General features: G+C 31.7%; 1 protein-coding gene across 1 annotated transcript; it reads right to left on the minus strand.

Moving 5' to 3' along the window:
* Positions 1 to 2739: 2739 nt before the first annotated feature.
* Positions 2740 to 14875, minus strand: LOC127737105 (uncharacterized). The gene is made up of 7 exons (XM_052247637.1): positions 14624 to 14875; positions 9770 to 10055; positions 7351 to 7677; positions 6753 to 7025; positions 4057 to 4164; positions 3596 to 3623; positions 2740 to 2851 (listed from the first exon to the last, which is right to left on the minus strand). The coding sequence occupies exons 2-7, from the start codon at positions 9804 to 9806 to the stop codon at positions 2740 to 2742; spliced, it is 885 nt and encodes a 294-aa protein (XP_052103597.1). The 5' UTR covers positions 9807 to 10055; positions 14624 to 14875.
* Positions 14876 to 15684: the final 809 nt, after the last annotated feature.

Consider the following 15684-nt stretch of genomic DNA (forward strand, 5'->3'; position numbering starts at 1 on the left):
ATTTCAGCTTTAAAATGAGTTAAAGATTTTTAAAAAACCATTGAGTAGTTTTGGAGAAATTAATCTTTAAAGACTGTTAGTTGGAGTCAGAAAATTCTGACTGTAGTGCTACCTTAAGAATACTATCATGTTAAGAAGTTCATTTAAAACGATAAATTCTAAAACTTAATGTTATTGATTAAGTGACAAGTTGATGTATTCTGCCTTGTTCATTTGCGGATAAATATAAGTCTGAGGCACACTATCATTTGTTTCGTTAAAGTCGTTCACGTCATAATCCAGATTCCAATTTTCTTGGCCATCATGCGCATTTGTTTTATCTGATAAAGAATCTTCTTCTAAGATTTCACAGGCATGTCCACAAGCAACATTCTGAAAAGGAATTGCATTTTCATATTCTGACTTTTGTCTAGTAGTGAGATAAACATGATCGTCTTTTACTTGATCAGTAACCACCAGCGTGGTGTATGGCTGTTCATATCCATCGTCTAAATATTCTGAAGAATCTCTATCATTGTCTGTTGATGTAGTCGTTTGTTCTGCCGACACTACGTCTATATCTATATTGGTCATTGACATGATGGAGTTATCATTTTCTGCAATCATTAGAACCACAATATATCATTTGCATATTTGAACAATAAAACTTCTGTAAATTTAAAAAAAAGTGAACGTCAGAGTTTCCGGTTGCAATCGTTAATAAACGTTAAGAAGCATACCGGATATATGCAAGTTTGGTTTCAATTTTTATCATCTTTTTCAATAATTGAATAATATAATTTGTGTCCGTTTTCCTTACAACTCTATCCAAATCAAAATATGATCAGAAGACGGTGTTAATTTGACTGTATATTGTAAAGACACAAAAGGTTTTCTGAAGAGCCTGGAAAACTGTACAATGTTTTCTCCAACTATGAGTACGTTTTATTTGGCGCATATATATAAACAATGTATTTACGACTGGTTTTTTTATTGTTGGAATTTACCCCACTTTGTGCTATCATGGCTAAATCATACAGGCTAGTTGTGTTTTGCTGCAGGGTGCAAGAGTATCCGGACAGAATAATCAACCGTCGTCAAGTACATTTGCATCATTGTCAAATATCATAGGAGTCGAGCATTCTTCGTGAGGAACGCAGTTCGAACTCGCCATATCAGAAGTGCAGGCTATTTATCACCGTAGATGATACTTCAGACCAGTCAGTCACGATTACCCCTTTTTAAGCTCATCTGACCGGTTTAGCATCACATACATTACATAACGTATGACGTCTGTCATCTTTTTAGTTTAGAAGAAATATCATTCTCTGAAACTACTGAACCAATTGAAACCAAACTTGGCCATAATTATCATTTGGGCATATAGATTAAAAAATGTGGCCAATTAACTCTCTTTTCAACAAAAATTGCTGACATTGTTAAACATAGCACATAGTGATAACATGCTGTTTATGTTTTTTATCTTCAAAAACCTCTTTAATTATAGAAATCTGAGGGGGCATAAATGTTCAGCATGCCAAGATCTTTATACTGTCTATTCGAATCGAACTGTTAGGTGAATTCTTTATTGCCTTAAATGATGATTCTTATTATTTTGTTAATATGTGTGTACGATTGTTTTGTATTGCTTATATGATCTTGACAACTATATCAGATAAATAGAAACTAAAATTAACCAGCAAGACAACATCCACAAATGTGCCAACATGTCCGAAATTGTAGGTCGACTCGTTGTAGGAATAACAGACCAAAATTACAAGGTTTTACAAGAATTAACATTTTTGACCAAAACTATGGCAGATAAAACAATACTGTCAACAGAAAAAATGATAAGTGATACAAGGTCTGCACTTATATCAACATAGCTAAAATATTCAATCGACTCCTTAAATAAATGGTTGACTTTTAATGATGATCATTAACCATTGTGTTCATTTATAAGGAAGGTTATAGAAGATAAAGTAAACTGTACCCCAAAACAACGAGGAACAAAAATTAATTAGTCAACTTTACCGATATTGGCAGATGACTTCTAATTGTTTATAAGTTGGGCAAAACGGATAGAAAAACACCATTGACAAATTGTAAAAAGCAAAAATAATCAACAAGACAATACATACACACAGGTCAACAAAACTCTGAAATACTAAGTCTACTAAGTTGCCTTATGTTTTGGGTAAACACTAGAGTAGATAGAAGTACACAGAAACAAGAAAACTGATCAGCAAAACTTATTTTTAAAATCAAAATAAAATTTGCCCTCTTAAAAATAATTTTAGTCATTAGTGAACCTAGATTTGCTTCTTCATTATGTACAACATGACGACCGCAAATAATCAGATCAAAGACCTGAGCTGTGTGGAATTACTACTAAAATCGTGTACAAGATACGTAATACTGAAATGTCCTTTATTAAACACATTTGAGACCAATCATTCAACTTTTCCACTGAAATCTAAAACGGAAAATAGAAGCATGAAAAGAAATAAAGGAGGCACAGAGGCAGTCAAGTATCTTTAAGGCAACATTTTCCAATGAAATGCTCAGCTCAAACTTTACTGCAAATATACGAGGAAAGAAGCCAGTTCATTACTACAAAATTTCATTTAAATGAAATAAGAAATGAACCAATCATAACATGGTTAATTGAACCTTTTAGGTTGTCTATCCGCATTGGTACCTACTAACAGGTAGTAAACATCGAATTGGAATGTTTAAACTTCTTTGGTATTGTATAAATTAAGTGCATTGCGATGTGGGTTGTAGGTTATCAATTTCAATTATATCTGTATAATGAGCACTTTCACCGAAAGTCCCTTCAGGTGTTTGGACATTTATTGCAGGTTCCATCCTAAAATGATTAAATGACATGTGTAAACTTAAACTAAATTGCAAATATTAACAGCAGAAATCATTTAAAATTATCATGAGAAACACTATTTATTCAAAAAATGTATTGCGTTCCCTTATAACAGCATAAGCAAATCATTGCTCACTCAACCGTCTTCTGGCCTATTTATATCTATGTTTATGTTTATATCGGGTTATATGACCGTCGGCAGTCTTCGGAGGTCACCTCGGTGGTAAATCAGATGGCATCTAGACTAAAATACACCCGAAATACTGATATATATTAATAAATCCTTGCATCAAAAATAGTTTATTTAAGACTTTTTATTATTTGGATATACGTTTTAGTATGTTATAAATCGCCTTTAACTGTCCTCTTGCCTACAAAAACAACGTGTCCATGTTAAAGTAATTGGCTTATTATCTTCCCAGTCTTTAACAATCATTTCCTTATTTGTTGTTAAATGTTTAATCGGCCAGCGGAAGAACTACTATAACAAGAAGGAATGATTGATAAAAAAGCAAGTCCACTAGTCCACAAACAAGCAATAGTAAGTTTTGGACATTTTTAAAACCGTTGATTACAAAACTGATTTATTGCCAAAAAGATCAATACAATATTACATGACTAAGATCAATTATAATACAGGGTTGCAACTGTTCTACATTTGAAAAAAAACACCAACATTGTTCTCTAGAATTTTATAAAATTATGTTATATATGTTAACACAACATTAAACACACCTGTCTCTGTACCTCTGTTTCAGTCTACCTGAAATTAAAACATGGAACAAACCTTTAATATCATTAATTTGCATTCAGTATGTAATTTTATAATCAATTTTGTGTAATATTTACATTGAAAATAGATAAAACTGGTATCACTCAATTACAGAAAAACATATTTTTTTTATACAGAGTTCATTCCAAACTTACAAAGTGTTTAATACAGTCAAAACGGAACCGTAAAAATATATACGATGACCTTTTGAGACATATATACTTTATTTGTAATAACATTTCTCTAAAAATTCGTATGGTGCGTTATTCAACGCAATACATATATAAAGACCACATTTCTTCTGATGAATAGTCTGTTTTATTTGGCATATGCTTTTCTTGTGTGCTATATTACGTTGCAATTATGTGTTTGATATTCCCCAAAAAATGTCTTTGGATTAACAAATAGCATACTTTGAACTTACGAACATATAATCCCATCCCAGCTACCGGAAGTACTGCAATGATAATCACTAATGATAAAATGACGACGCTTTGGACAGAAAGGGATGTTTCTACAATTGCATATTTGTCTGAAATAAATCAAGCATATGTGCAAATGATTACATTGTAAAAAGGTAAACCAATAATCCGGATATTTAAAACGCATTTTGTATTCTAGCGTTCATCACATAGCAAAAAACCCAGTAAAATCACAAGCAAAATGACTTTAACAAAATCGTATATTTGTGACAATTTTAAAATGTATCTTTGAAAATCACCATATTTTCAAAATTTGTTATAGTCGAGGGACATTACCCATGAAATTTCATTTTTAATGCATTCACCTAACATAAGGCTAAATCATATATCATTTGAAAGCATATCATCTGTACTATCTTTTTTGCCCGGTCTTCAAATATTCGTAAGGTGCAATTTCTGTCAAATCACGATAAATGGTCAAGGACGGATACTTTCTTATTTTTCAAGACGCCAACATTTTTGCATATTCTGTCTTCTAAAGAATAAAATTTTGTATGGAAGTATGAAAAACTTTTAAAACAGAGACTATTGGTCAATTGTTAAACGCATTTTGAAATATTGATGACGTATTTGATATAAATAGCGCCTTTTTCCTGAAATTCCAGTGAAAAGGATAAAATGAGTGAATACCAACAAGTTTGTCTGTGATTCAATAGGTAATCCCCATGAAACCAAAAAACATATTTCATTTAGTGCAAAAGAAGTTTTTGACATAATAAAATTACTGCAAACACGCTCTTTGCTAATAACACTGCCAATCATAAGAACCCATACAGTTGTCCAAATACCACCATCTGCAAAATGATAGCTTTTCAGCTGTTCTACGCTACAAAATATTTTTATGTAGTCAAATTTAGGTTGAAGAAAAAACACATTCAAAAAAATAAAAAATATTTGAAGGAAACAATTCACTTGGGATGCATGCTTTTAGGGGAATTTAGTGATTTAAACTTTGATATTTCAATATGTAGCTTGATTGCCAGCCTATCAAAAAAACTTTTCTTGTTAATTTGTTTGTTAAGACGTATACAGATTTAACATTGTTGTGCTGATATTTAGAGTAATTATGAATATAATATGTGTTTTCAGCCGTGTATCACCTTCACTGGTGATCCAATGGATGGATCTGTCGTAGAGTTGTCACTTGTTTAGACGTACTTATATATATATAAACGCCTAAAAAGTGTACAAAACAACACCATTATTAAACAAAGGAAACATTAAATGTAATTATCTATAAATATTTCAGATAACAGACATCCTTAATCAGTATGATTATGATGTAAAATGAATCATATCAATCTTTTCGGATTTAACCATAACAATCTTGAAATTCATACAATTAAAACTGAACACAACTACGCTTGTACAATTCTAAAATTTCAAAAATGACGTAGGTTAGGTATTTACAACAGGGACTGCAAAGATATGCTACTAACGATATGAACAGATACATTTCTAAAATTTAAGCAGTTTGATAATGATTAAAAAAAATAATTTTGAAACAGGTTAAATAATTGAACGTGGCTGCGTACTTATACATCACAAATGAATAGCACCCTGCGATTATAACTGGTATAATTCTAGAATTTTAGAGTTGACAAAGGTAAAGGAATAGCAACAGAGACTGCGTAGTAATTTGAAATATAACCCAAATGAAAAGCACTGTGCGAATTAGAACAAAACCTTTTCATTGATCCCATTTGGTGCCAAATTTTTTTCTTATCCAAAATTTTTCCTGAGCGAGTCTATCCTCCCTAGACCAAGCAGTGTTGTGGTCTATGATTGTAATGGTCATTCGATTGAGATCTGCCTTAGTGCGGCCAGGGGGGGGGGGTCTCAAATATCGACTGAGAGGAAGGTCTGGCTTGCATTCATAGTCGCTATGATGGTCGTTCATATGTTTATGAAATGGCTGTTCTGACTCGCCAACATACTGTTTACCACATTTACACTGTATGAGATACACAGCATTTGGAGTCTTACAATTAACATTGCAAAATATGATGTATTCCATACCATCGTAGTGACTGTTATAAGCCTGGGTATTCAGTATTTGCTTGCAAGTCAGACATCGTTTGTTTCCGCGTCCCTTGCAGGAGCCCACATACGAAGAGCCTGATAGATCATTGAAGCACAAGCGTGAATATATATGCTTTAGTCGCTTCTCAGTGGGAGTATAAAAATGTTCATAAGTTGATATTGAAAAGGCAATGTGAAAGGATTTAAATTAATAACCCCGAATGGTATAATTACAAGAAACACAATTTATCAAAAAAATTTAAGAAAATAATAAAGGCTTAAAATATGAAGTGGAAATCAGTAAAACGACATAGTTCGAGGTAAAAACAATATTTAATAAAGATCAAAATAAAACTAATATTCTGTATTTTCCTTTACATGTGAAATGAAGGCGGTTCTTATTTTTGTTTAAAAGAAACATAATTATATTTGAGTAACGTAAATTATGTTGTTTTTTTTTCGCTATGGTGTCATTGAATATTATTCTGTATGAATAATATTTTTCGACACGATTCTACCACTGCTGGTTTAAGCTTGTCATATACACGATTTAAATATAATAAAAAATATATGTAATAAATTTGTATTAATTGCATCTACTGCATTACTACATTACCCGTTTGGATAAGAATTTCTTCTGTTCTATTGCTGTCATCAATCATGTTTCTTGAAAACATTCGAATGAGGTATTTAGTTGCTGGCTGTAATCCACCAATAACTATCAAGTTGAATGAACGCGTTGTTATACTTTTCCAGTATATTTCTCCTATTTCTTTATATTCAACGTTAAACCATTGTGAAAAACCACCATTAAATCCTGGTATCCACAAAACAAAGATCTGTGTTTGTTTTGCTGCTGTTTGAAGAATCTTGGGCATGAATGGAGCACCTACAGAAAACAAGAATTAATGTTACTTTGTATCGTATCTGAATCAGATATTGTAAAATACGACCTTGATACATGTATACAGTTAAATTAAAATATTAACTAGAACAATATAGAAAAGTCATACTTTGTATGTGTGTACTCAACTGGAAAAGACAACTTTATGCTGAGATGTAAAAGTTCTTTAATGCAATTCAGGTGACTTGTAAAATGACACAATAAATAATTAAAGGGTAAAACTTTTGAAAAGTGAAAAAAATATTTAATTTGTTTGATAAATGTACTTTTATATATAAATTTTGTTATTAGAATATCAATTTAAACTTACTTGCAGAAACAAGGTCTATTGTATAGATTGAACTTCCAATTGCATTCTTGACAACTATTTTATACGAGTTAAAATCATCTATAGTGTCTATTTGTATCTGTAAAGATATGATCCAACCTTTCACCGAAACATTTTTACCATATATATTATCCGTTAATCTCATATTTTTTTGAACAGTTGGAGTGTAATCTGCAAATTTGGTTCCATTCTTATAGACATTGTAACTGTTATATTCGGGAACACTCACAAACTTTATCTTAATCTCTGCTCTCTTGAGATAAACTCCATATTGGGTGTTTTCAGTAGAGCTGACAAAATAAGGTGTGCCTAAAAGAAGTTGTTATGATAGAAAATAAATATTTTTAAATGATAAATAGAATTTGTCTAAAAAGCCCAATTTTCAACTTTAAGGACATTAAATATATTATTACTTTGTACTTATCCTTCACTATACATATTGTTGTATTATCTTAAGAGCACTCTGGCGGATTCATTGGAATTTTAACAAGATTGATTTAGCTCCATACGGCTTTATATTGTCAATCCTCTAAGATTGAGAACATGATAATATAGTCTGAACATTAAAGTGCAGAAAGGTGCTATTGATGTCACCTTGACGTCATACCTATGGTGAAATTGTAATATTTGACCAAAAATGGCAATTTTACACATAGTTTTGGACAAATTCTCTCACATTTACATGGTCGGGGCATTAGCTGCCTATTTTTTTTTAATATATACTTAAATGTAATTCAGAACGACAAAAGTTAATAAGATGCAATGGTCACCGATAGTTAATTAGATGGTGTCCACTCAGAAATACGATTTCAGGCTTTGAATATTGTTTTCTTTTGAAGTGCTGAAAACTGGGTAAACCATGAAATTATTAGTATCCTACATCCACTTCATTTGAATTTTGGTGGATAATTAAAAAAAAATTCACTTTTTAAAAATTTTAACCTTTAGTTATTTATTGTGTCGATTTGCAAGTCACGTGCATTGCATTAAAGACATTTATTCTTATGAGGCTGACTTCATACAGGAACTTATTAGGAAGAAAGAAAAGAAGTTAGCAGTATCCTTTAACTTTTCTTTCCTCTATATAGATGATGTTCTCTCACTAAATAATTAAAAATTTGGTGACTATGTTGAACATCGAACTTGAGATAAAGGATACAACAGATACAGTTAAGTACGCCTCATATCTTGACTTACATATAGAAATTGACAATGAGGGTAGGTTGAAAACAAAACTTCACGACAAAAGAGATGATATCAGCTTCCCAATTGTGATCTTTCCATTTCTATGTAGCAACATTCCAGCAGCGTCTGCATACGGAGTATATGTCTCTCAATTGATACTATATTCCCGGGCTTGTATTTCCTATCATGATTTCCTTGATAGAGGGTTGCTGCTCACAAGGAAGCTATTAAACACAGAGTTGCAAATAGTGAAGTTGAAATCAGCCCTTCGTAAATTTTACGAACGCCATCACGAGTTGGTTGACCGTTCTGGAATATCCGTTTCACAGATGATATCGGATATGTTCTTATGTCGTAACTACAATCCCGTCCCCTTTTCACGAATGTGACCTACTGAATTAGACTTGTTACAGGGTTTGTACTAACATGAGTAACACGACGAGTGACACATGTGGAACATGTGGAGCAAGGTTTTGCTTACACTTCCGGAGCACCTTAGATCACCCCCAGTGAGGTTCGTGTTGCTTAGTCTCTAATTTTCTATGTTGTGTTTTGTGTACTATTTCTTGTCTGTTTGTCTTTTTCTTTTTTAGCAATGGCGTTGTCAGTTTATTTTCGATTTATGAGTTTGAATGTCCCTCTGGTATCTTTCGCCCCTCTTTTGTCTCATTAGCAATCAAACCACATCGCCTTATTTTTATATTATAAAGTGAATAGATTTCTTTACGAAAGTTTATACATGACTTAAACGTGCCGAATCATTAAGTAGATACTTTATTGTTATCCCGCTTTGATTCTCAAATGACATCAAGGTTATCATGATTTCGTGGTTCAGTTTTAGCCTATGTAATCCAGACTACTGGTAAAAATATTATAGAATATAGTTTTTTTTATCCATAATGGCATTGATATCCAACTTTTCCCTTTATTTTTTAGGCAAAAAACGAATCCGAAACGCAGCTTACCTGACTGTTTTAATATTCATTCAAAAACCGCAATTAAAAAATTCCTATAATAAAGGTGACTTAGACTGTAAAGAACCTTGTTATATTCCTGTTCGGTTCATACTTTGATTATGAGATACCGATAATGATGTAGACAAAATAGCAAAAACCCAAACCCCAAATAGAAATTATCGACTGAATTCCAATGAAAACCTGACATGGACAACATAGATGTTCTTTACCACATATGAACATAAGGAGAATGAACTTACCATTCAAATTCAAATTATACTTTCGCATTACATACATTCCATCAGTTGAAGATATGTTATTCGAAGCCCGACAAATGTATATTCCTCTATCGCATTCCAGTCACATTTTGAGGAAAAGTAAAAATTGCGTTATTCCCCTCCTTCGTTGTCGCCAAAAACCTTACATGATCGTTGTATTCCGTTGTATGTTCCCAGTCTTCAAACATGTATCTATCGGGGACACCATTTGGAAAACACTTCATTTTTCTTTCTGTCGGAAAATATCGAATATCGATTGTGGGAGCATCTGGAAATTCAACAAATTCATTTGTGTTTATTTGTACAAGAGAATGAAACATTTCGTAAAATCTATAAAGACCGCAACACAGAATTGTACAGATTACAGAACATTCATATTAATTTAAAAGGGTCGAAATGGGATTTAAAAGCTTATAAGTTTTGTATACGATTTGCATATATACTCATAGTTTAATGTCACCTTTATCCTTTGTTTACACTTCGAAAAACCATACCACTGAAACTACTTTCGGAACCAATGTTAACACTATTTCGATTTCACTGTGATATATATTTATTCGCGATACAAATAAATTGAATTCTGGGGTAACAAAAAAAGTTAACGTAGAAAGAAAAAAAAAATTTTGGATCGGGAATTATAAGGTTGACCACATTTCTTAGAGGTAATTTGCATGTAAACTGGATCGCTGACTCATAAAAATGGGAGCATACGCTATAAATTTATTACTTTGGGATACCATACGGCATATTTTGTTAATAGTAAACAAAAAGGTAAAACATGCTACAAAGAAGAACAAGTGATCAGTATGCTGGAGTTTCTTATTGACAACATATTTGTTGAATTTGGAGGTAGACTTTTTCAACAAATTGTCGGCATTCCTATGGGAACGAACTGTGCGCCTCTCTTTGCCGACCTCTTCTTATTTTCGTATGAGTCACAGTTCCTTCAGACACTTTTTAATTTAATTTCACATTCAGATTTATTGATGATGTTCTTTCCATTAACTATCAAAAATTTTCTGATTGGGTTCCATTAATATATCCTCCAGAAGTAGAAATTAAAGAAACAACAGACACGGCTTCATCTGCCTCATTTTTAGACTTATACCTCGAATTTGATATAAGTGGTCATCTAAATACCAGAGTCTATGACAAACGAGACGAATTTAATTTTTAAATTATCAATGTCTCCCACATTAGTAGCAATATGCCAACTTCACCTGCATATGGGAATTACATTTCCCAACTCATTCGGTATTCAAGAGCTTGCAGCTGCTACTCAGACTTTATAGAACGTCACCAGTGTCTGAGTAAAAGTTGATGAACCAGGGTTATGTCAAAGAACGTCTCGTCTTTTTTCTTAAAAAAAAGTTCATCGGAAGATACCGAGACCTTGTTGGTTAATATTCCGTATCAACTTCACAAATAATACACGATTGTCTTATATAATATAAATATAAAATAAGTATAGATTCTAGGTACTGACGTTGTTTATCATCTAAATTACGTGTTAAAGTGTTTTTTTATTTGTCTTTGCAAATTATTACCTTTACTGTTTAGTCTATTTTTGGGTAATATCCATTTGACGTGGCTCGGTACTTATACATCCCGTCATTGTGTTATTGTGCTATGGTAAATTTTTGTATTCTTGTCTTTCGTTTTTGCTTATGTGCTATGTTAATAGGCAAGTTATTTTAATATCTTATTTTATGCAGATGACGGAAATTTTTAGCTTTATTATTATTTAAATTTTGCCTATCCCTTTGGGAGCCCCTGCATTAGATTTTTTGTTGCAGTATTTACACAACACGTCACAGTTTTACACATTCTTGATAATCAACACGATTGATAATTATGTAAACAAGATTTTATTTGCGATTTTATCAATTTTATATTATTCTATTAAAGAAGTTTACGTCTGGCCATTTTGCATGCTATAGAGTCATAGTGTAGAGTAGTTGTTTCTTTTCATCTAGTATGCTTGTTGAGGTTAGTTTACTTATTATTTGCATGAACAGAGAATAATGACAAAAACAAAGTTGTGAATGTTGTCATATACATTGTATTTTAAATGCACTTTCTAATTTTTTTTACATCCATGTACAATTGTACATGTATATAATTTGTTGAATTAAATAACAGATGAATAATAAATATACATATTTGCATGCAAACGAATAAATTACAAAAGATTATACATGTAATACAAAACACTATAGGTAAGCTAACATGACATGAATACGTTGTACATGTACAAATGTACATGTACTATCGATTTAAATATCCACAGCTGTTTTTGAGATGTTTATTCAGAAAATATGTTTTTGAAGAAGGGATAATTATTACATGTATTTTTCATGATATTAATATGTTAATATCTAGTTTCTATATTTTCAGTTTATGAAAGTTAGTTATACTACAGTACACGTTTGTATATTGTTTGTAAATATTTTGATGAAGGTGACTCAACTTTAATTTTGTTACATCAGGTAAACATTACATTTTCATAATAAGCTTGAATGGACTTGAACATTTAGTAAACAACACACTAATCATGCTTATGGAATGAACTTGTTTTACAAACTTGTATAATAAGTCTATATTTGATTTGAAGTCTAATAGTTAGAGTACAATTTGATTAATACAAGTACATACGTATATTAAGACCACCAACTATCTCTATAAAGAGCATTTAACAAGCTTAATTCAGAAAGGATACACGTAATAGCATTTATCATTAAAAGTTGTTTCATGTCATTACCTCATTTGGTCTTAAAGCACAGACATACATGTAGAATACAAATTTACTAAAAAGCATGTATTTTAGTCAACAGAATATGACATATATAGATATAAGAAGATGTGGTATGAGTGCCAATGAGACAACTCTCCATCCAAGTCAAACTTTAAAAAAGTAAACCATTATAGGTCGAAGTACGGTCTTCAACACGGAGCCTTGGCTCACACCGAACAGTAAGCTATAAAGGGCCCACAAAATTACTAGTGTAAAACCATTCAAACGGGAAAACCAACGGTCTAATCTTTATAGAAAACGAGAAACGAGAAACACTTATGAACCACATCAACAAACTACAACTACTGAACATCAGATTCTTGACTTAGGACAGGTGCAAACAAATGCAGCGGGTTTAAACGTTTTAATGGTACCAAACCTTCACCCTTTTTCTGAAACAATAGTGTAACATCACAACATACTATACAATATCAACTGAAATAGCTTAACTCAATCAAAGGACATATTAACACCAGTGAACATACACTGAACAAATAAATTTGACCTATGACACAATGTAAATACGTATAATATCATATATTAATTTGTACATAGACCATGAATGTGGTCATTATTGTATGGATGTTGATTATAGACCATAGTTTCAATCAATAAATATTATGTATAGACCATGTATTTGGTCGTGACCATGGTTTTGGTCAATAACTGCAATTTAGAGACCATGTATTTGGTCAATAGAAATTGATTATAGATCATGTATATAATTATAGACCATGTATTTGGTCATGACCATGGTTTTGGTCAATAACTGTTATTTAGAGACCATGTTTTTGGTCAATAGAAATTGATTATAGATCATGTATATATTTATAGACCATGTATTTGGTCGAGACCATGGTTTTGGTCACTAGCTGTTATTTATAGAACATGTATTTGGTCAGTGCAAATTGATTATAGATCATGCATATGGTCAAATGATTTTAATTATAGGCCATGGATTCGGTCAATAGCAATAGTCCATGTATATATTTGGTAAATAGAAATTGATTATAGATCATGTATATGCCTATTTGGCCAAATGATTTTATTAGACCTTGGATTTGGTCAATAGCTGTTATTTATAGTACAAGTTTTGGTCATTGAATATTAGTTATACTAGTACATACTTATACATCCCGTCATTGTGTTATCGTGCTATGGTAAATTTTTGTATTCTTGTCTTTCGTGGTTGCTTCTGTGCTATGTTTATATGCCATTTTGTTTTTCTTAGTTGACATTTTTGTATGTTTTTATAGTGATTAAGATTGTAACACAATGTTGTCTGCTGTGCCCCTAATATTGACATTTTTACCTATTATGTCTGTTAGTTTAGTTCACACATCGTTGTCATTATAATGGAATTTTATGCGACTGTCATACAAGTGAGAGGTTTAGCTAGCTATAAAGCCAGGTTTATTCAACCATTTTCTACATCACAAATGCCTGTACCAAGTCAGGAACTTGACAGTTGTTATCCATTCGTGTGATGTGTTTGAGCTTTTGATTTTGCCATTTGATAAGGGACTTTCCGTTATGAATTTTCCTGTGAGTTTGGTATTTTTGTTTTTTTTACTTTTTCGCATCAATTATCCCGTAGATGTGTGGTACGGATAAAGTAACGCAAACATGTGCATGTATGACCTTGACCCATTGTACTTGGACCCTGCTACTTTAAATTTGAATAGACTTGTGTGTTTATATATATAAGATGAAAGTGACAGCTAATAAGTAAATATAACAATTTGTTTCCTAAAAATATGTAGCATGTTAATAATCGGAGAAGATTAATGAAAAACGCAAAGAAGGTTGAAAAGGCCAGGAAATGTAAACGATTTTAAATAGCTTGAACAACAAAGAAATTATTAAGATATATTATGAAAAGTAACACTTTCTCGATATTCTTTGTTGTTTTGGCTTTCTCAAATTATTTGATGTCGTTAGATGTAAAAACATATCATTTGTGATTGAAAAAATCATATTCGTATACAAAAAAATTAATTATATAAAACTTTCAAATGCCAAATTTAAAATGCATCACTTACACTGCACAACAACTTTTGCATTGTCTTCATAAACACCGGTTTTTGTGTAAACCCTGCATGTGTATAGGCCTGCATCTGTCCGGTTAATACTTTTGAAATTTAATTCATCATTTTGGGTGATAATTGTGTTTGTAGGTTGTCGTTTCCAAACAGTAGTTGCGCCCGGATCGTTCCCATCGTTTTTGCAAATCAGTTGCGTTTCCGCACCTTCTTTCACAGTTAACGTTTGATTGGGGCTGAAGGTTATCTTTGGAATATCTGAAAGAATAATAACGACCAGATTTATTATTATTTATATTATCATTAATAACAATTTTGATAATAACAATTATAAAAACAATGTCATTGAATAATAACTGCTTTTTATTGATTTGTAATATAATTGTGTAAGCTTTTAGCAAACAATATTAGTTAAGACAAAAAAGGCTTCAGCTGTTGTATGAATGTAAATAAAATGCTAACTTTGAATAAAATGTTCAGTTCTTCAAAAACACTAAAGGACTTCCAAAGTAAGTTTTTACAAAAGGTGGTAGTATCAACGATGGTATTAGTAGCCTATACACGAAAAAAAAAATGATATTGTTTAATGGGGCTTTTTTGTTATATACAAAAATACAACAGTGAAGTAAGATAAAGATGGACGACCAATTTCCCCTAAACTTACTTCACATAAAGGCCATTTTCATAATATTTAGTTATATTTACTTACAATTCACAGCCCTATGTATGTACCATACGGTTCAAACAATATAAGGCCCGTTTCTTCATAAACAAATCACAAATAAACGCCCGAAGAAACCTCATAATCGCAATTTGATAGATTTTAGCAAATTTTGAATATTCAACAAAAAGTATAATGAGGACGAACTTAACAAAAACCAAAATTCACTTGAAAATAAAGCTGTATAATAATAAATACAAAAATAGGAAGATGTGGTATGATTGCCAATGAGACAACTCTCCACCAGAGACCAAATGACATAGAAGTTAACAACAATAGGTCACCATACGGTCTTCAACAATGAGCAAACCCCATACCGCATAGTCAGCTATAAAAGGCC

This window comes from Mytilus californianus, unplaced genomic scaffold (assembly GCF_021869535.1).
Source record: "Mytilus californianus isolate M0D057914Y unplaced genomic scaffold, xbMytCali1.0.p SCAF_4, whole genome shotgun sequence".
Classification (NCBI taxonomy): Eukaryota; Metazoa; Mollusca; class Bivalvia; order Mytilida; family Mytilidae; genus Mytilus; species Mytilus californianus.

Coding starts and splice junctions, on each gene's coding strand:
- LOC127737105 (XM_052247637.1), bottom strand. CDS start 9,806: ATGTATGTAATGCGAAAGTATAATTTGAATTTGAATG. Junction 4,165..6,752: donor AGAAATTCTTATCCAAACGG/GTAATGTAGTAA, acceptor GATTTATTTCAG/ACAAATATGCAATTGTAGAA. Junction 3,624..4,056: donor TGGGATGGGATTATATGTTC/GTAAGTTCAAAG, acceptor TTTTAATTTCAG/GTAGACTGAAACAGAGGTAC.